Raw genomic sequence first — 22,266 nt, 5'->3', positions numbered from 1 at the left:
TTTCATCACCTTCAGGTTCTGTTTACACCTGGTATTAAGATGCATTTTGGTCGACTGGATCACAAGTGGACGGAGCTAAATACAGGTGTAAACGGGGTCTAAAACACTTTGGGCTTGTTCACTTTCGACCACTTCCAGAGGTAGTTGAAATGCATTTGACCGGATTGCTTTCGTAATGTAGACGCTCATGTGGTTGAATGTGTTCGAACAGCCACTAAAGACCGCCAACTTCGCTAGCCAGATGGGATTTCAACTTTGTAGGCTGAAGACCCAAGTTTAGTTTCAAGATAAAAAACGTTCCAAGCACAACGTTCTATCACCATTCCTGATTTCTAACACTCACTCACTACATTTGCTGTGGTCTAGCGTCTATCAGAGCAGAAAGGAAAGCTACTGCTCTCTATATGTTTTATCCTCTGCCAGATCTGATCATTTTGAAAAGTAATAGTTATGCAGGCACTACTAATAATAAGGTCAATCTCAGATTCTCTCATATCAGCTTTCTCATTCAAGCAATGATGATCAGTCTGGGAAATAAAGCCAGACAGCACTGATATTATTAGTAGACTACTGTTCATGTCTCAAAAGGCATCTTGCTTTTGTCCATATGGGACAGTGTGTCCTCTCTTTTATTCTTTAGAGTGCCAGTAACACCTCTTTTTTCCCTCTGGTTTCTTTTTCTCTCAACCTTTTCCAGCACAGGAGCTCTTTCAGAAAGAAAAGAAAAGAGGAGATTTGGGTTTATCTGATAGACGTTTGGCAGGTAAAGTGAACTCTGGTGTGCTATTTTGTGAAACAAGAAAAATATACAGATTGACTTTCAATTCGCATTCGACTGCCAGCCATTCAGAGCCCACCACAACAATGTGACGATTGTTGGACCCAAGTTCTCATTCCCAGGTTACTTAGTGGGATACAGGAGAGCAAAACTTAGGAAGAGGTCCCGTTCTGCATCACTGAAAATATTTACACTTCTCAGAACTCATAACCTTTCTCTTGTGCCTCTGGAATTCACATAAGATGCAGTGTATTATGACTAAGGGGAAATCCCTCGAAATGCTGGATGGCATCACGCATTATCGTGCACATTTCTGTGGGCATAATTAACCAAACCACTGCCACTGCATTTAATGTATTCTTAAAAAAAAAAAAAAAAAAAAAAAAGAGAAACAAACCCTCAAACAAAAATTATATGAAGTAACAAGCTTTGCTGAGAGGCAGAACCAGATTAACTCGTCTGATCAGCAGGATTCGCTAGAATTAAAAAACAATGCACTGCCTTCATCTGTGTTTGTGTAGATCACTGATACATATTAAACTGGATTGGTTCACATTCTTCTGCAAATAGACGCAGGTTGTTACAGGGAAATATAACTGCCTTAGACAAACAAGAAAATGATCCGGTAACCAACAGAGCAGTTAACAACAGAGCTTGACAAGAGACAAATTTGTCATCAATAAATTAAAATTTAACAAAACCTCACAACATCACCACATTATGAATTAATAACCCAAATTAATTAACAAATTATTAATTAATAACAAATTGTACAATGACTATAAGTACATTTATTTTCAACTTTACCCAGATACATACTATATGTAAAGCATATGTATTTAAGTATATCCAAATATATCCACATACAGTATACTTGTGCAGATGCTGGGCTGGTCATATAATTAGAATATCATCAAAAAGTTGATTTATTTCACTAATTCCATTCAAAAAGTGAAACTTGTATACAAGTTCATTACACATTATTATCATTCATTACATTCATTACATTATTATCATTCATTACACACAGATTGATATATTTCAAATGTTTATTTCTTTTAATTTTGATGATTATAACTGACAACCAAGCAAAATCCCAAATTCAGTATCTCAGAAAATTAGAATATTACTTAAGAACAATACAAAGAAAGGATTTTTAGAAATCTTGGCCAACTGAAAAGAATGAACATGAAAAGTATGAGCATGTACAGCACTACAAAACTTAGTTGGGGCTCCTTTTGCCTGAATTACTGCAGCAATGCGGCGTGACATGGAGTCGATCAGTCTGTGGCACTGCTCAGGTGTTATGAGAGCCCAGTTTGCTCTGGTAGTGGCCTTCAGCTCTTCTGCATTGCTGGGTCTGGCATATCACATCTTTCCCTTCACAATACCCCATAGATTTTCTATGGGGTTAAGGTCAGGCGAGTTTGCTGGCCAATTAAGAACAGGGAAACCATGGTCCTTAAACCAGGTACTGGTAGCTTTGGCACTCTGTACAGGTGCCAAGTCCTGTTGGAAAATGAAATCTGCATCTCCATAAAGTTGGTCAGCAGCAGGAAGCATGAAGTGCTCTAAAACTTCCTGGTGTACGGCTGCGTTGACCTTGGACCTCAGAAAACACAGTGGACCAACACCAGCAGATGACATGGCACCCCAAACCATCACTGACTGTGGAAACTTTACACTGGACCTCAAGCAATGTGGATTGTGTGCCTCTCCTCTCTTCCTCTAGACTCTGGGACCCTGATTTCCAAAGGAAATGCAAAATTTACTTTCATCAGAGAACATAACTTTGGACCACTTAGCAGCAGTCCATTCATCACAGTTTCACAATCCTCTCCAGGGTGCGGTTATCCCTATTGCTTGTACACTTTTTTCTACCACATCTTTTCCTTCCCCTTCGCCTCTCTATTAATATGCTTGGACACAGAGCTCTGTGAACAGCCAGCCTCTTTTGCAATGACCTTTTGTGTCTTGCCCTCCTTGTGCACGGTGTCAATGATTGTCTTTTGGACAACTGTCAAGTCAGCAGTCTTCCCCATGATTGTGTAGCCTACTGAACTAGACTGAAAAACCATTTAAAGGCCTTTGCAGGTGTTTTGAGTTAATTAGCTGATTAGAGTGTGGCACCAGGTGTCTTCAATATTGAACCTTTTCACAATATTCTAATTTTCTGAGATACTGAATTTGGGATTTTCCTTAGTTGTCAGTTATAATCATCATAATTAAAAGAAATAAACATATGAAATATATCAGTCTGTGTGTAATGAATGAATATAATATAAAAGTTTCACTTTTTGAATGGAATTAGTGAAATAAATCAACTTTTTGATGATATTCTAATTATATGACCAGCACCTGCTATAAAAGCATATATAGCAAATCTCAACCGCTTGATTTCTTGTATCGCTGCAAAATATAAACTATATTATCACCCAGACCTAATCCGTTAAATGCAACTGTAAGGCATGAATATTTTATAAATGATAACATCCTGATTTTTTGTAAAGTTGCTTTGAAGCAATGTGTATTGTGAAACACGCTATACAAAAAAAAAAGTGAAATTACTTGACAAATTAGGGGATTTGCATCACTTTTACTATTGCCCATATTTAGTGTAGTGAACTGGACAACTTACTAACCATATTTAACAATGTAACTCATCCTGTATTGTTTGTACTATGGACTAGGGATGGGGATTAAACTGGTATTTCATAATACTGTATCAATATTCCGATGCCAATAATTAATGTACAGTGGCAAGAAAAAGTTTGTGAACCCCTTGCTGAATCTGTGAAAATTAGAATTATTTTAATAAAATAAGAGAGATCATACAAAATGCATATTATTTTTTGTTTAGTACTGTCCTGAGTAAGATATTTTACATAAAAGATGTTTGCATTTAGTTCACAGGACAAAACAATAGCTGAATTTATTAAAATAACCCCATTCAAAAGTATGTGAACCTTTGGTTCTGGATGATCTATGACTGTTTTTTTTTTTTTTTGTGATGGTTGTTCATGAGTCTCTTGTTTGTTCTGAACAGTTAAACTGAGCTCTGTTCTTCAGAAAAATCCTCTATATCCTACAGATTCTTCAGTTTTCAAGCATTTTTGCACATTTGAATCCTTTCCAGCAGTAAATGAATGATTTTGAGATCTGTCTTTTCACACTGAGGACAATTTAGGAACCCAAACTCAACTATTAAAAAAGGGTCAAACATTCACTGATGCTCCAGAAGGAAACACAATGCAATAAGAGTCAGGGGTGAAAACTTTTGAATAGGATGAAGATGTCACAATTTTTCTTATTTTGTTTAAATATTTTTGTTTTACATTTAGTACTGCCCTTCGGAAGCAACAGAAGATACTTGCATGTTTCCCGGAAGAAAAATTAAGTACAATTTACCTTGATCTTCAAATTCAAAAATTTTTGTGAAATACCTTGCTGGTATTTGAGTCCCTCAATTGTCTTCAGTGTGAAAAGATGGATCTCAAAATCATCCAGTCACTGCTGTAAACTGCAGTCGTGGATCATCCAGGCAACCAGACACAGTATTGAGAACCAATGTTTCACATATTTATGAATGGGGCCATTTTAATAAATTCAGCTATTGTTTTGTCTTGTGAACTAAATGCAAACATATTTTATGTTTTCAAATGTTTTTTATGCTTTTAGTTTCATCTTTTCAAATATGCAAAAATGCTTGAAAACCGAAGAATCTGTAGGATATAGAGGATTTTTCTGAAGAACAGAGCTCAGTTTAACTGTTCAGAACAAACAAGAGACTCATGAACAACCATCACAAAAAAAAAAAAAAACAGTCAGCAGCTTACACGAGCGTTTGCAGCCTCAGCATGGACCCAGCAATGCGGCTCGTCAGCCTTCGTCAAGGTAACAGTACCCTCGAGGCACATATTCAGAAGTTCCTGGATGTTGCTTATTTATCTGATCTGCCGGACTGTGCCCTCGTTGACTTTTTTTCTTATGGATTAAACGAACCACTAAAGAGCAGTTTACTCACCAATGGTCCCCGAGGGTCGTTTGTGGATTTTCTGGAAGTTTCTCTGTTGCAACGCTCTCAAGTTCGTCCATTGCCATGCTCTCAAGTTCGTCCGTTGCAACCCGTTGCAACCCTCTCAACCCTCTGGATGCGATGGACAAAATGGCTGCTTTGCCAGTGCCCACGGGCAAGATGGCCGCCCCTGCGGTGCTCAAGGATGTAGGGGGGCGTTCCAGCCATTGAGTCCGCTCCAGAACCCGGTGAACCATTGCCTCACCCTCGGAGGAGGAGGAGGAAGAAGGCTTCTTTCGTTCTTCAGGGATCGGAGGCCCTCCCAGAGCCTGCTGTGGGCCCGGAGACCACTCCAGAGGTCTTTCTTGCTGCGCCCAAGCGTCTTGCCCTGCCGGCGCCACCTGCAATTTATTATGGCCACTAATGGACCCGCTGGGGTCATCTATGGACTCTGTCCTGCCGTGGCTGCTCAAACCACCTGACCTGCCGTGGCTGCCCAAGCCACCTGACCTGCCGCGGTTGCCCAAGCCACCTAACCTGCCGTGGCTTCCTGACATTTCAGATTCACCATGGCTGCCCGTAACACCTGAACCGCCAGGGCTGCCCGTGACACCTGACCTTCCATGGCTTTCTGACACTCCTGACCTGCCTTGGCTGCCCGTGGCATCTGACCCGCCATGGCTGCCCGTGACACCTGGCCCACCTTGGCTGCCCTGGAACTTGCATTGGAGACCCTGTTCCTGTCTGAGCTCCAATGCAACCCACAATGGGACACACACCTTCCAAAATGTTCAACTTTTGTCTCGCCAGTCCACAGAGTATTTTCCCAAAAGTCTTGGGGATCATCAAGATGTTTTCTGGCAAAACTTAGATGAGCCTTTATGTTCTTTTTGCTTAGCAGCGGTTTTCGTCTTGGAACTCTGCCATGCAGGCCATTTTTGCCCAGTCTCTTTCTTATGGTGGAGTCATGAACACTGACTTTAACTGAGGCAATTGAGGCCTGCAGTTCTTTGGATGTTGTTGTGGGGTCTTTTGTGACCTCTTGGATGAGTCGTCTTTGCGCTCTTTGGGTAATTTTGGTTGGCCGGCCACTCCAGGGAAGGTTCCATGTTTTCACCATGTTTTCGCTGGAGTGTCAGGAAGGTCCTATTTAAGTTATTTCTTGATTGTGAACAGGTGTGGTAATCAGGCTTGGGTGTGGCTAGAGAAACTGAACACAGGTGTTATAAACGACAGTTATGTTTTAACAGCGGGGGGCAAGCACTTTTTCACACAGGGCCATGTGGGTTTGGATTTTGTTTTCCCTTCATAATAAAAACCTTAATTTGTTATCTTTGATTCATATTTAAATTTGTTTGATGATCTAAAACATTAAAGTGTGACAAACATGCAAAAAAATAAAAAATCAGGAAGGGCGCAAGCACTTTTTCACACCACTGTAAATGCATCGATTTGCTTCAGAAGGCCTTTATTAACCCCCTGAAGTCATATGGATAAAATTTTTATGGATGGGTGCATTTTTTTGCCTTCAACTAACTTTGATGAATATAAAGTTCAATTATTACAATTTATTTGAAATAGAAATCTTTTGTAACATTATAAATGTCTTTACTGACACTTTTGAGCAATTTAATGCATTCTTGCATTAGTTTCTTTCTAAAAACCCAAACACTTTGAACGGTAGAGTATATAGACCATAATATCAAAGAGAATTGGTGGTGGACTCTTTTGATTTAGGGAAGCAAGCAACAATCTAGCAACCACTTAAAAGACTCTAAAAACACATTGCAATGCCCTAGCAAACACTCTTAACATCTTATCCCGTGCCAATTAATGCCCTGACAACATCCCAGAACATCCTAGATATGTCCTAGAATCCAGTCAGAACACCTCAGCAATGAATTGGAGAATACTGTCAAAGTTTTCAGGATATGTCCTACATGGCGATGAGTTTTACATAGTCCGTTATCACTCACATTATCTACAGTAAGACAAATTTTCTTCAGAAGATGTAATCTAGTTAGATTACTGAATGTGCAATGGTAACTTATTCTGAGGTTTCACTGGGAAAAGCATGATTTTTTGTGTAAAGAGCCTTTGGGTCAAAGAGAATCACTAGGGCAGGACTGGAGAGAATCCACACAGTGTTTGACTGTTCAGTCTTTTTTTTTTTAAAAGAAGGAAAAAGCAAGTGAATATGATATCACGGGACAAATAAAAGAGAGCCTGGAGCTGGACTGTGATGAGAGGATAGTAAGGAGGATAAGAGTCTACTGTGAAACAACAGAAAGGGCTTGAATGATCAGAGGCACTTTAGGGGAGGAAAACAACGTTTGTGCTCTGTGGGAAAGTGAAATTATTCATTTGAGGGATTTTGTCAGAGCCAAATGATTGAATTAATGTTATTTAGTTGTACTGATGTAGATGTGCCTCCGTCTGTGTTTTCTGAAGCATGTGTAGTCCTCTGAGTGGCAAGCAGCAGCCGGCTGGTCCGGGCCTCACAGATCTGCAGCAGTACAGTCAGTGGCTGGCCAGTCGACATGAGGCCAGTTTGCTGCCCATGAAGGAAGACCTGGCGCTCTGGCTCTCCAGTATGCTGGGTAAGTAATTTATAAATTATTCCAATGTCTTAGTGCTTCTCACATCTTTCAAATCAGTTAGTATCCATTGAGTCACAAGCAAAAATAATCACAGGTCTGTTCTGAGTCATGGACAACAGGGAAAACTGGGATAATGCTACTGTATAAATACAAATAATGCAACTAACCATAATTATACATAGTTAGGATAGCAAATAAATATCTGTATTTGAGCCAACATCTGGGTACATTTTGCTGCACTTTTCAAGTGACACATCCACAAGAGGTGCTATAAGCGATATTCCTTTTCTCCATTGCAGATGAAAGTTTATTAAAAAGGCCCAGTGTTATAAAAATATATGCCTGATATTGTGGTGCTTGTAGTATATTTCACAAAAAATTAAATGTTACTGGTGCTAAACAGCTTGTTCAATTTTCTCCAAAACAGTTAAATGTGAATATGGCAACATTCAGAAATGACATGTGAGTGAGTGGTGAGTGGTGTTGAAAGGTTAATGCTCTATCACATTTTAAATTAACAAAAATAATCCCAACCCTAAACCTAAGTGTAACGAGGTTAATAGTTGTGGGAAGAAGGAGGCGGGAACCGGCAAACGTTCAAACAAAGTTTAATTCCAAAATAAACAATGAACAAAACGAAAGTAATGCCCTCACGGACGTCTGCCGGCCACACAAACATAGTAAAACATAAAATAAAGTCCAGGCCTGGTCCTCTCTCGTCCTTCACTGATGTCGCTCCTCTTTTTATGCCTCCGGAGCTCCTCCGTGAGAGACTCGAGGCCGGCACGCCTCGCAGGTGACGCTCATTATCACTCGCGTCACCGGCCTCGCGCCGTTCCCTCACGGCTCTCACCCGCCCTGCTCGTCACATACCCCCAACGCCCCTCGCAGGCCGGGGGGTACCTCCGAGACTGCGCTTTACTCCCCCCCCCGTGGCCTGTCTCGGCGGCCGCAGCACCTGGGGGTAAGGACAGACGAGACGAGAGAAAGGAGACGGAAGCAAGGGGAGCGACAGAGAGGGGAGAGAGGAAAAAGAAAGAAAAAAAAAAAAAAATGCTGGGTCCGGCTCCCAGACACACTGCCGCCCGGTCCTCAGCCTGCCAAGAGGCTCTTCCTCGCGGTGCCACATGCGATGGCACTGGACGCGTGGTGGACGGCCCGATCCTCGACCGCCTCCTGGCGGCCGGCGATGGCTCCTCCGGCTGAGGGCAGCCGGCAGCGAGTCCCCCGTCCCCTGCTCCTCCCCTTCATGGCGGACGGCAGCAGGCTCCGGCCCACGGCGGACGGCGGCGACTCCTCCGCTCCCTCCAGGACGGCAGCCACCCCACCTCGTCCCAGGAGCACGGCATCCGGGTCTCCGTCCCACCTTTCACAAGGCTCCAGCACCACCGCCTCGGGCAGCCTCTCGCGGTCTACACACACTCCCGCGCTGCCCGAACTCCGCAGCACCACGATCCCCCTCAGCAGCGAGGGCTCTTCGACAGCATGTCCCTCCTTCCTCCCGGGTTTCGGCACCAATGTAACGAGGTTAATAGTTGTGGGAAGAAGGAGGCGGGAACCGGCGAACGTTCAAACAAAGTTTAATTCCAAAATAAACAATGAACAAAACGAAAGTAATGCCGCACAAACATAGTAAAACATAAAATAAAGTCCAGGCCTGGTCCTCTCTCGTCCTTCACTGATGTCGCTCCTCCTTTTATGCCTCCGGAGCTCCTCCGTGAGAGACTCGAGGCCGGCACGCCTCGCAGGTGACGCTCATTATCACTCGCGTCACCGGCCTCGCGCCGTTCCCTCACGGCTCTCGCCCGCCCTGCTCGTCACACTAAGGATAGTGTTAAAGGGGTGGTTGATTACTATTTCACTTTGAGATTTTTTTAGTTAGTGTGTAATGTTGTTGTTTGAGCATAAACATCTGCAAAGTTACGACACTGAAAGTTCAATGCAAAGGGAGATATTTTCTTTTAAAGGTGCTCTATGTAAGTTTTTGACTGTACTAAAGCATAAAATATACCATACCATACCATATAAAGCATACTATAATATGTTTGCAGATATTTATTAAATATGCTGAGTTCACATAATCGTTTCTCTGAAAACCATTGCTACAGCCAGTTATTTTACTTAGAAATGTGCATTCCGTGTCGGAATTTCTGTTTTTGTTTTGGTCTGTGCAAGACCACACGTTGCCAATTTACCCAATAGTATTTCGCCAACCCGGATGGCGAAATACAAAATGATGAAATGATGAATTTTTAACTCCAACTGTTGCAGTCTGTCAGTCGTATAATGCATGTCAATGGCAACACCATCTATAAGAGTCAAAAAAACATGCACAGACAAATCCAAATTAAACCCTGCGTCTCGTGACAACACATTGATGTCCTAAGACACGAAACGATCAGTTTGTGCGAGAAACCGAACAGTATTTATATAATTTTTTACCTCTAATACACCACTATGTCCAACTGCCTTGAGCATCCAGCTGGTGAGGTCTAAAAACGCACTGTGATGCCTTAAGTGATCTCTCGCGCTTATACGTCAGTGTCTTCCGGCGTCAGAGTGCATTCAAACCTCACACACCGGATGCTCAAGGCAGTTGGACATAGTGGTGTATTAGAGGTAAAAAATTATATAAATACTGTTCGGTTTCTCGCAAAAACAGATTGTTTCATGTCTTAGGACATCAATGTGTTGTCACGAGCCGTAGGGTTTAATTTGGATTTGTCTGTGCATGTTTTTTTTTTACTCTTATAGACAAAGTTCCCATTGCCATGCATTATACAGCTGACAGACCGCAACGGTTGGAGTTAAAAATCATCATTTGTGTTCTACTGAAGAAACAAAGTCACCTTTATCTTGGATGCCCTGGGAGTAAGCAAATAAACATCAAATTTTTATTTTTGGGTGAACTATCCCTTTAAAACCTGCCAAATGACAGTCCCACCTACTGGCTGGAACAGGTACTGTTCAACAGTGGCTATAGAAAGGCTGGCTAAATAAAAACTGCTGTGAGCTAAATTAATGAACTGTGCACACAGAATGTGTTTGTGCTTTTAGAAACATGAACATAATAGACAAGAAAGCAAGGTCTCAAGACATGTTTTTAAACTTATTTTAACATGACAAAGCATTATAAAAACCTTGTTTTGAGCCCAGACAAGGCACAATGATGATAGACGTCTGTTTATGCATGATACATCGTAAAACAAATCATGCTGTGCCAGTGTCTATGCAAATTTCTTACGGGACTATAGCCCAAGCAAGCCTAGTTCTGCCACTGGTTGTAACTTGTGTTTTACGGGACCCAAGTGCTCCGAACTGCAAGTGCTATGCTGTATCATGGGAGCTACCGAGCAGGTTTACTGTGTCTAAAAACCTACATATGGAGCTGGTTATGTGATGCAAAAGTCAAAATGTATTAGTTTACAAATCATACACTATTGTAAATATTGTTTTGAGGTCATAATTTGCATAGTTAGTCTTTATTTATCAATAATTTGCCAATGTAATCATAAAAGTTGTTGCCATTTTACTGTCTCAAGTGTTTATTTCAGCTGGAAACTGCAGTTTAATGTATGCATAATGTATCTGTTTTTTCAGAAATGTAAGCAGAGTCACATATTTCCATTGAGCCTAGGCATTGCTAATATATACGTGTATGCAACAAGGCTATGTCCTAAGTCCTTCTTCATTCTGCTGTTGTACAGTATTCTGCAAGATGGAGTGTAAATGTTTAAATTCATGTCTCATTATTTGCATAGATTGCTCAGGGAATGTCCAGCTACACTCTGTGTATCTTATGGATCATTTATTTTGTTTGATTTAAGCTGCTATAACAATTATTCTGTCCTTAATATGTGTCACACATTTGATGAATGTTTAGATTTTTATTTAATATATCTATTTATATGCATATACATGCATGATTGCACATGTTTTCTTTTCCAACATTTCCCAGCATTAATCAGATTCTGAATACCATTTGATCCAAGAGACAAATTCTGAACTGAAAAGAATGGGTACAAATGTGTCATGGTCCTGGCTTCTGTTCTGTGTGTGTGGATGGAGGGGGATGTCTGTGGAATTTCTGGCAGCTCTCAGGCTGTGAACAGCCAGCTGAAACCAGGGCTTTGTCTTTGGTCTGCCTGGAGCAAAAGGAAGCCAGGAGCCACAGTGGGCCACACAGGGGCTTCATATGCAACCACACACCAACCACTAGATCCCTATCCAGATCTTCCACACTCTTTAGTGGCTTACGCCTGTCTCTGTGTTATTTTTTTAGACAAATAACTGCTCAGATCTCTGAATCTGATCTGTGCTACAGGAACACAATTTGGTCCTTGTCTTGCCAGGATCCATTTCTATATTAAACATTCATATTTTGTTCCTTTCCTTTTATTGTTGTTTTCGCTCATTTGCATTTTTAGTTGAGCGGGTGTTGAGGTGCAGGTGTAATCAGATTCAGAGTGTGAATGAGAGTAAGGCTACGTTCAGACTGTCAGTCCAAATCCAATTTATTTTCTATAAAAATAAACGTTGAAACCAGGATTTGGACTGACAAGTCTCCTTTTACTTGACTTACATACTTGAGCTACTACCGACAACAGGACAAATGGAAGACCAAAAGAATAGTCACTCTTACACATCCAGTGTAAACAGCATTGCACAGCCTTCAGAAGGTCCCCAGCATCAGGAACAAGTGAGGTTTATTTTTAATGGTGTCCCAAATTGCATCAGAGGATTATATGTTTTGTTCAGAGCATTTGACTGCAGATTATTTTCAGGCACAGTGAACACTTTTGTTGATGAAGCAGCCAACTGTATTAGACAAGTCCTAAAATGGATGTTTTCAGGCAGGGTCAGAATGATGGTTAAAAATATATTTTTTTAGAATATACAACCCGAATTCCTGTAATGTTTTTTTTGTTTTTTTAAATCTGAATAAAATGAAAACTAAAAGACTTTCAAATCACATGAGTCAATATTTTAATCACAATAGAACATAGATAACATAACAAATGTTTAAACTGAGAAATTTTACAATTTTATGCACAAAATGAGCTCATTTCAAATTTGATGCCTGCTACAGGTCTCAAAATAGTTGGGACAGGGGCATGTTTACCATGGTGTAGCATCTCCTCTTCTTTTCAAAACAGTGTGAAGTTGTCTGTGCATCGAGGTTATGAGTTTCTGGAGTTTTGTTGTTGAAATTTGGTCCCATTCCTTCCTGATATAGGTTTCCTCTCGCTGAAGAGTTCATGGTCATCTTTGACATATTTTTCTCTATAAGTGAAAAATCTGGACTGCAGGCAGGCCAATTCAGCAACCGGACTCTTATACGACAAAGCCATGCTGTAGTAATAGCTGCAGTATGTGGTTTTGCTTTGTCCTGCTGAAATAAACAAGGCCTTCCCTGAAATATACTTCGTCTGGAGGGGAGCATATGTTGCTCTAAAACCTTTATATACCTTGCAGCATTCATAGTGCCTTCCAAAACATGCAAGTTGCCCATACCGTGTGCACTTATGCACCCCCATACCATCAGAGATTCTTTTGAACTGAACGCTGATAACACGCTGAAAGGTCTCCCTCCTCTTTAGCTCAGAGGACACGGCGTCTGTGATTTCCAACAAGAATGTCAAATTTGGACTTGTCTGACCATAGAACACTTTTCCACTTTGAAACAGTCCAATTTAAATGAGCCTTGGCCCACAGGACACAATGGCGCTTCTGGACCATGTTCACATATTGGCTTCCTTTTTGCATGGTAGAGCTTTAGTTGGCATCTGCAGATGGCACGGTGGATTGTGTTTACCAACAGTGTTTTCTGGAAGTATTCCTGGGCCCATTTAGTAATGTCATTGACACAATCATGCCGATGAGTGATGCAGTGTCTGAGGGCCCAATAAAGGTCTTCAGCCTTGTCCCTTATGCACAGAAATTTTTCCAGTTTCTCTGAATCTTTTGATGATGCACTTTAGATGATGAGATTTGCAAAGCCTTTGCAATTTGACATTGAGGAACATTGTTTTGAAAGTATTCCATCTTTTTACGCACTCTTTCTGCCTCTCTAAGACATCCCTTTCATAGCTAATCATGTTACAGACCTGATATCAATTAACTTAATTAGTTGCTAGAGGTTCTCCCAGCTGAATCTTTTCAAAATGTCTTGCTTTTTCAGCCATTTGTTGCCCCCATGCCAACTTTTTTGAGAACTGTAGCAGGCATCAAATTAGAAATGAGCTCATTTAGTGGATAAAGGTGTAAAATTTCTCAGTTTAAACATTTGTTATGTTATCTATGTTCTATTGTGAATAAAATATTGGCTCATGTGATTTGAAAGTTTTTTAGTTTTCATTTAATTCAAATTTAAAAACATCCCAACATTTCCTAAATTCAGGTTGTAAGTTTTGTATGTGTGTGTGCATAACATCATTATTGACATTATAAGTGAACCTCAAGAAACACATTAAAATAATAAAAAATACACATCATGACCCCTTCAATATTGCCAGTAATTTCAAAGTAATCTGTTCAAACTAATGCAATATGCATCACTTTAGTTCTCACCTTCTTTTTGATATTGGATTCAAAATATGGGCAAAGGTGGTGTATATTTTGATTCTTTGGAGATGAAGCGAGTGTAAGATATGGAATAAAGGAGGTACGTTCAGAAAGAATTTCACAAGCTCTCCGTCTCCTCTCCACCGGGCTCAATTACCACATTTGGAACTCATTAAAACATCTAAACCCCCTCGACCACTGACGCCCCCTCTTTATGAAAAAAAAAAAAAAAAACATGGAGTAGATGAGAAAATATGCTCTTTCCACAGATACCCCAACCCCCTGCCACCACCTCCTGTTTCACAGTGACATCATGTAGAAAGAATGATAGTCTGGAAGTCAGTAAAATGCAGCCGCCACATGTTGATCTGTGTAGAACTGAGTCTGTGTCTCTGTGTGTGTTTCATCTGGATTACTATTGCAAAATAAACCAGCTGTTTCCTTCCAAAACACTTGTCTGTTTTGGGGCCTGAAATGTGTTTATTTGTGAATCATAGCTGCAGCAAATGTCTTGAGATGGTTGTGCGTCATTAAGAGTATGAATTGGGAATGCCTTTAAAATTCCTGAAATTGAATTGAATTTGAATTTAGTTTGGTGCATATTTTTAGTTTAAATTTGAGTTTAAGCAAGAATTAAGATTAAAAGAATTACATAGAAATGTTGATATATTCTGTAAGCTCAGTTTTTGATAATATATTTAATTTTTCAATATGAATACCTTTACATATTTTCATACTCATAACAATAATAATGTTATATATTATGAGTATGATAACAAATAACGAGTAATGATAAGTATAATAGTTATTTAAATGAGTATTTTATTAATTATTAATAATCCAGTATGATATTAATAATGTTCAAAATGTTACCTACTCAATAGAAATTCTTAAATTCAACCAATACATTTCTCTAGCCCTGATTTGAGAATTCAGATTCATTCCCAGAAGCTATAAAGCTAATTTCTGACCATTATGCTGTAATACAGTAATGCACCAATAAGAGTTTGTACAATGAAGCACAACCAAACCAAGTCTTTTGTGAGATATTAACCTCTTTCTGTTATATTTTGCATCAGATGTGGAAATCACAGCCGAGAGCTTCATGGACAGGTTAGACAACGGTTTCCTGTTGTGCCAGCTGGCTGAGACTCTGCAGGAGAAGTTCAAGCAAAATGACTCCGGTGTGAGTTCACCAGGAAAGGTAATAATTTATTATTATTTATCAAATAAAATTTAGTAACATTGTGTTTGGGAACAAGACACTGCATCATTGCGTTGATGCTATGGGAACGTCTTCAGCATGCACCGGTGTCTGAATCACATGTAAACGCACCAATACTATTAGCCAAGGACGAAGTCAGGTGATGTTACATAGTACGTGACCACGTCCATAAAACGGCACCTGCAATTGACGTCCTTCATTTGTCTGAAAACCTTGGTCTGCAGATAGGCCTGAGCTATCTGGCACCATGCAGGAAGCAGGATATAAGGATATGTTTCCCTACAGAGGCCCCATCAATGTAAATGAGGCAAGCCGAAATAGCGTCCGCAAACACCTTCAGGGTAGCACTACGACATGCATGCATTCTTTTGCGCTTTATTTATGATGAAGTGATATACATTCTGCGCTGCCATATTTGCGTGTGCAATTGAAGAGCACAGTATAATATCTGACAGGACAGGAAAGTTAGAGAGACTTTTTTTGAAACAATTTACAAAAATAATGTTAGAATAATGACAACATCTAATCTGAGTGCAGATAATAAATCAGGACAAAGTGTTTTTCTCAGGCATTCTTTACTTTAGTTCTTCCAAAAATTAAATTTCTGTTATTAATTACTCACCCTCATCAAACCTGCAAGATCTTTGTTCATCTTCGGAACACAAATTAAGATATTTTTGATGAAATCCGAGAGGTTTTTTATCTACCATAGAAAGCAACGAAATTACCACATTCAAGGTCTAGAGAAGTAGTAAAGACATTGTTAAAATAGTCTATGTGACTACAGTGGTTAAACCAATGTTATGAAGCGACGAGAATGCTTTTTGTGCTCAAAAACAAAACAAAAATAATGACTTTATTCAAAAATTTTGCCTTTTCCCTGTCAGTCTCTTACACAGTTGGCACATTGAACACAGTGCAGAGCTTCTCTGTTCGGCGTCAGAGCACCAACTCTGTATTGGCCGGCCCCTACATCAGCTTCACACACATGCTCAATACTGAGCCGGCATTTGGATGTAAACCTATCATTTTGAAATGAATTATGAAAGTAGCAGCATTTATCTGGTTTCACACTCAAATAGATTCTTTCAAACCCTGGTGCGTTTGCGTTCACCTTACATCATAGATGTGCACGGCACATGATAGAAGATAGAACGTGGGTCAGTAAATTGTGTTTTTTATCAATTTGGTGCTATGTACAACAGAGTAAACAACACTTGGATTTCCTGTATGCGCATCGCATGTAGATGGTTTTCCGCTGCTCGCAAACAGACTATTTTGAGGAGACAGCTGATTACCATTCATTTGCCACTTTGATAGCACTCACAAAGCGAGAATACACTGCAGGCTCACTCCTTCTCGAATCCAAGGTAAATCATCAACGCTATCATCACTTACATGTGTTTTATTGAAGTAAATATGAAGAATTTGGTTCCAAAACATAAATGCCATTTAAAAAAAAAAAAAAATTGAGTATGATTAATTTTGCACAAAATGCGATATCCGTCGTGTTATTCTGTCATGTTTTCTCCCTTTCTTTCCAAAACGCGACAAACGCCAGTCTCCCTTCTCTGCAGAATGCGATATATCCACTCAACCAATCACAGCGCACCATTCCACATCCTAGATTTTCTTATCTACTTTGTACTTTGTGATCAACAAAAACAGAAAAATTTATAATTTTGACGGTATTGATGAACCTGTGGTGGGTTCTGCGGTGGGGAAGAAACGTAAGTCATCGAAATGTAATAATTTACGTGAGGAGATTAATAAGATGAGGCACGTGGAGTTGGGAGGAGGAAAAATGCTGGCTGTTGCTTGTTCCACGACAATATCAAACTTCTGTCACGGTCCCCAAAACTGAATCATGAACAGTTTTTAAAAGCCATTTTTAATACCAATGTACTCGGCAAATGTGTGTTATTTTAACCGTGCGGTGGTGCCAGACACTCTTTAATTGGTAATGACAAATGGAGACGTAATTAATTTATAACATTAACAAGATGACTCATTGAATTCATTTTGGGAGCAACGAATGTATTTTTAGTCAAATGCCTGTATATAAGATTAGTATTGAGAAAGTTCAGAGGCTGTCATATATGTGAATCAACTTACTTTGTTGTGTATTTTCAATATGTAAAATAGCTTTTATATTGATGGATTAATTGCATTTTGAAAAAAAAATTGGGGTGAAAAATTAATCCATTTTTATAAAAAACCTTTGAAAATCAAAATCTAGATTAGTTTTTATAACCAAAAGATGCTATGTGAAAGTTTGTAACAGAAAATAGTGGTTTTCATCTTGCCACTTTCTTGGTAAAGACACTTTCTTTTACTCAAAAGAATCATAAAGAATTTATAGGGTTTTGGAAACAAACACTTCATATATTATAGTGCGTAGGTTACTTTACTTCCTGAACTGGTGCGCACCCAAGTCCGTGTTGCTTTCATATTCACGCAAACCACGACACAGTTCGAGTGCAACCGAACTCAGACCACCTCCTTCAAAAAAAAGCAAGATGTCCACATAATTTATAACCATAATTCAACTAAACTTGTTCCTTCTTCTTGTCCTGTCTTAATGCAGCATATATTCTCTGCTTCTGTACGCTATATTTTATGAATCCAGTTTGAACTGAACACCATTACTGACAGTTTCTGACATTTTCAGTGCTTGAGATTGTCCTGTTTGTTTGTTGCATGAGCTCTTGAAGCTCCGCCCTCTTCTTGAAAGTGGGCCGGGAGCAGCAGCTCATTTGCATTTAAACGGACACACAAAAATGTCTCGTTTTTGCTCGCCCCCCAAAACTGGCTATTTTAACATGCTATAAAAATTATCTGTGTGGTATTTTGAGCTAAAACTTCACATACACACTCTGGAGACATCAGAGACTTATTTTACATCTTGTAAAAAGGGGCATAATAGGTGTCTTTTAAAATACTAGACCAATCTTCTCAAACTGTAGAAGGTTTTTGCTGTAGTTTCCATATAATCAACTCAATTGTGGTGATACTTCCTAGTCATCTGTAGTGTGATTGTGAATAGAAAATTAGTAGCCTAAATTAGAACATTATCACTCTGAATTAATCAATTCATTGTTTTCTGCATTTACTGTAGCAATGTTTCACGTATGTTATAGCAGTAACATAAATGAATTCAGCATGGCTGCCAAAATGCATGTTTTGAAAAAAACTGCTGTTTATTGGATTCAGGTGCTTGTATTGAATGCATTTTTAGTTTCTCTCATACAAAGACTTTTGTCTGGAGTCAGGGCCGCTTGCCATTTCCTGTCAAACCTCGGCATTGTGGGACGATGAACTTTGGAAAATCACTGAGCTTTTTCATTTTAACAGAGCAGTCTAATGAAAGCAGTGACTTGTTAAGTGTTCAAAAACTCCTCCAGATGGGAAAACCATTAAGATCAGGAGATTTTTTCGATGGTAAATTAAGAAAATATTTCTGCTTGTCTTGGCCAAAAACCACCTCTTACAGATACTCAGAATGGGGCTTTCTGTTAGTTTCGCTCCAGTTCTACTAATAGAGTCCCTGAAGTATAACAGCACAAGAAATACACAGTAGACCTCATGGCCTGTAGTTTCCTCGATTGGCATAAAAGCAATAATGATATGTATACCTGCACAGTACTGAATGCACTGAATATTGCCAACAAAAAAGAGGTTTTTAAATTGTGGAGAGCGTGGTCAGAGTGTGGTCACCCTATTTAAGCCATGCATATTTGTTTTTGTATTTTGACCACATATTTACAAAGGAACTGTAATATAAAACTGCCTTTGATTGAAATATGTACTTTAGAAATGTAATAAACATTTTTTTAAAATAATAATTAAAAAAAAAAAATCATGTATTTTTTGCCCATGAAAATAAATTTCAACAATGGCAGGTTCGATGATTTTCCAGTGTATTAGGCCATATTATTTGTCTAAATATTCACCATGAAGCATATTTCTGTGGCCTTGTATTACAGATATTTTCAAGTTATCTAGATATCAGAAATCCTTCCCTACGTGAAATACTATGTAGTATGTCACGATAAGCATGCAAAAAATTAATATACTACATTGTTGTCACGACTTCATTGCATTGTGTGTCCTGAACTTCCAGGTAACTTGATCCAGGTAAGATCTCAGAAAGAAATATATATATTTTATATTTAAATATAAATATAAAATATATATATTTATATCGCCAAAAGTATTGGGGCACCCCTCCAAATCATTGAATTCAGGCGTTCGAATCACTTCTATGGCCACAGGTGATAAAATCAAGCACCTAGGCATGCAGACTGCTTCTACAAACATTTGTGAAAGAATGGGTCACTCTCAGGAGCTCAGTGAATTCAAGCATGGTACCATGATTGGTTGCCACCTGTACAATAAGTCCATTTGTTAAAATGTCCTCACTACTAAATATTCCACGGTCAACTGTTAGTGGTGTCATAACAAAGTGGAAGCAATTGGGAACAACAGCAACTCAGCCATGAAGTGGTAGGCCACGTAAAATCACAGAGCAGGGTCAGCGCATGCTAAGGTGCACAGTGCGCAGAAGTCGCCAACTTTCTGCATAGTCAATAGCTACAGACCTCCAAACTTCATGTGGCCTTCAGATTAGCTCAAGAACAGTGCATAGAGAGCTTCATGGAGTGGGTTTCCATGGCCGAGCAGCTGCATCCAAGCCATCACCAAGTGCAAAGCAAAGCGTCGGATGCAGTGGTGTAAAGCACACCGTCACTGGACTCTAGATCAGTGGAGACGTGTTCTCTGGTGTGACGAATCATGCTTCTCTGTCTGGCAATCCAATGGACGAGTCTGGGTTTGGCGGTTGCCAGGAGAACGGTACTTGCCTGACTGCATTGTGCCAAGTGTAAAGTTTGGTGGATTATGTGTAAAGTGTAAAGAGGGGGATTATGGTGTGGGGTTGTTTTTCAGGGGTTGGGCTTGACCCCTTAGTTCCAGTGAAAGGAACTCTTAATGCTTCAGCATACCAAGACAAGCCTGCACAGAGTCCTGACTTCAACCCGATAGAATGAATGGGATGAATTAGAGCGGAGTCTGCGAGTCAGGCCTTCTCACCAACATCGCTGCCTGACCTTACAAATGCACTTCTAGAAGAATGGTCCAAAATTCAAATAAACACACTTCTAAACCTTATATAACCTATATATATATATATATATATATATATATATATATATATATATATATATATATATATATATATATATAAATGATATTAATATAGTAATATAATTTTTATTGTATATATTGTGTATATATATATATATATATATATATATATATATATATATATATATATATATATATATATATATATATATATATAATACACACTGCGTTCCATATTATTATGCAAGTGACATATCAGTAAGATTTCAGTACAATAAACATTCAGATTTTAGTTTTTCTAAGAAAATGTTTGTTTGTTTATTTGTCTATGTCTTTTTAGATGACTGGTATCAATCTCAGACAAAATAATTTGCCAGGTCTATGGAAACCCTACTTAGAGGTTGCTCCACATTATTAAGCAAGTCACAGTTCTCATGCAATATGGGGAGGAAGAAAGATCTTTCTGAAGATGAAAAGCATGAAATGGTGCAATGTTGTGCAAAAGGCATGAAAACAACTAATATTGTGTAAAACTGGTGATTATCGAATTATCATAAGATTTGTGAGTGATTTAGAGCACATCAGAACTCTGTCAGATAAAGGCTTATTGAGGAAAGTTCCTGTCAAAAAAAAAAAAATAAAATAGCATTAAAAGGGCAGCTATAAAAAAGCCAGTGTTGAGCAGCAAACAGGTATTTGAAGCTTCTGGTGTCTCTGGAGTCTTGAGAAGCTCTCCATGCAGGCTGGCAGTTGTGCGTAAAGATGCATTTCAGCCACTCTAAACCAAAGCTCACAAAGATAAACATTTACAGTGGGTTTAGAAATACATGAAGACTCATTTTTAAATAGTTTTATTCATGACTAATGGTGTACTACAATGGATGGTCTAAATGGATGGATTTCTGGATGATTGGTGAATGGCCACCATGTTCCAACAAGACTGTGACGTCAGCAAGGAGCGGGTGGGTGATGATTTGGGCTGGAATATTGGGATGCGAGATGGAAGGTCCCTTTAGGTTCTCTGAGGGTATTTAAATGACTTTTGCAAGATATATGGAGTTCATAACTGGCCATTTTCAGCTATGGTATAAAAAGGAGGATAGTGCCTTCTGAAATACAATTTACTATACAATATCCCATGCTGCAAAAAAGCACCACAGCAATAAAACTGTTTGAAAATGTATTTCTACACCCATTGTAAATGTTTCTCTTTGTGAGGTTTGGTTAGTGGTGTCTAAAATGCATCTTTACGCTAGGGGTCGACCGATTATCGGCGTGGCCGATTATCGGCGCCGATATTAAGCATTTTTATTGTTATCGGCATCGGCCATTTTCAAAACCGATTTGCCGATAAAGCCATCTTATTTTGAAATGCGCGATCTGGCACTGATCCAGCCACCTCAGTCAGAGCACAACACTCTGTGGCCTAGACTAAGCCCCGCCCATCGTCCGTCTGATTTGTTGGGAGTCACGAGCCTGGCCAATCAATATGGCTGGCGCGGCTGGAAAATGTTCCGCTCTCACACCGAAAGCACAGGAGCTGCTTCAGTGATCATCATCACACATCAATAAGTTAACTCTCGAAGGTAAGAATGCAGTAAACGTTCCTGAAGTTGCAATAAATCACTACACTGAAGTTGCAAAACACCTAAATATAATCGATTTATGATGACAAGCCCCGTTCAGTTATTATACTGTGAATTCCCGGTCAATGTCCGTCATGGCAGTGATATGCTTTAACGGATCATCACATCAGTGCTGAGATAGTGAAACTAAAACCTACTTCTCTCACCATTCGGCAAACTTAACGTTATATTGTGAATAGATTATCAACACGAATGAAATCACTCACGTCTGCTGCGGGTTTTTTTTGTGTTGTTCACATAGCTTCATTGAACCGCGTCCATTCCGTTAGGGCTCTTCGTCAAAAAATTGCGCA

General features: G+C 39.4%; 1 protein-coding gene across 1 annotated transcript in view; it reads left to right on the top strand.

Moving 5' to 3' along the window:
• The window catches only part of LOC137015216 (growth arrest-specific protein 2), a 60,251-nt gene that overhangs the window by 5,206 nt on the left and 32,779 nt on the right, over nt 1-22,266 (top strand). The window contains exons 2-3 of the mRNA XM_067380016.1: nt 7,245-7,393; nt 15,037-15,161. Of these exons, the coding sequence (XP_067236117.1) occupies nt 7,246-7,393; nt 15,037-15,161 (273 nt within the window). The 5' untranslated portion in view covers nt 7,245. The remainder of the gene's footprint in view (nt 1-7,244; nt 7,394-15,036; nt 15,162-22,266) is intronic.

The sequence above is a fragment of the Chanodichthys erythropterus genome, chromosome 24 (genome assembly GCF_024489055.1).
Source record: "Chanodichthys erythropterus isolate Z2021 chromosome 24, ASM2448905v1, whole genome shotgun sequence".
Classification (NCBI taxonomy): Eukaryota; Metazoa; Chordata; class Actinopteri; order Cypriniformes; family Xenocyprididae; genus Chanodichthys; species Chanodichthys erythropterus.
Note: the sequence above shows the minus strand (reverse complement) of the source record. Positions and strands in the feature narration are given on the sequence as shown.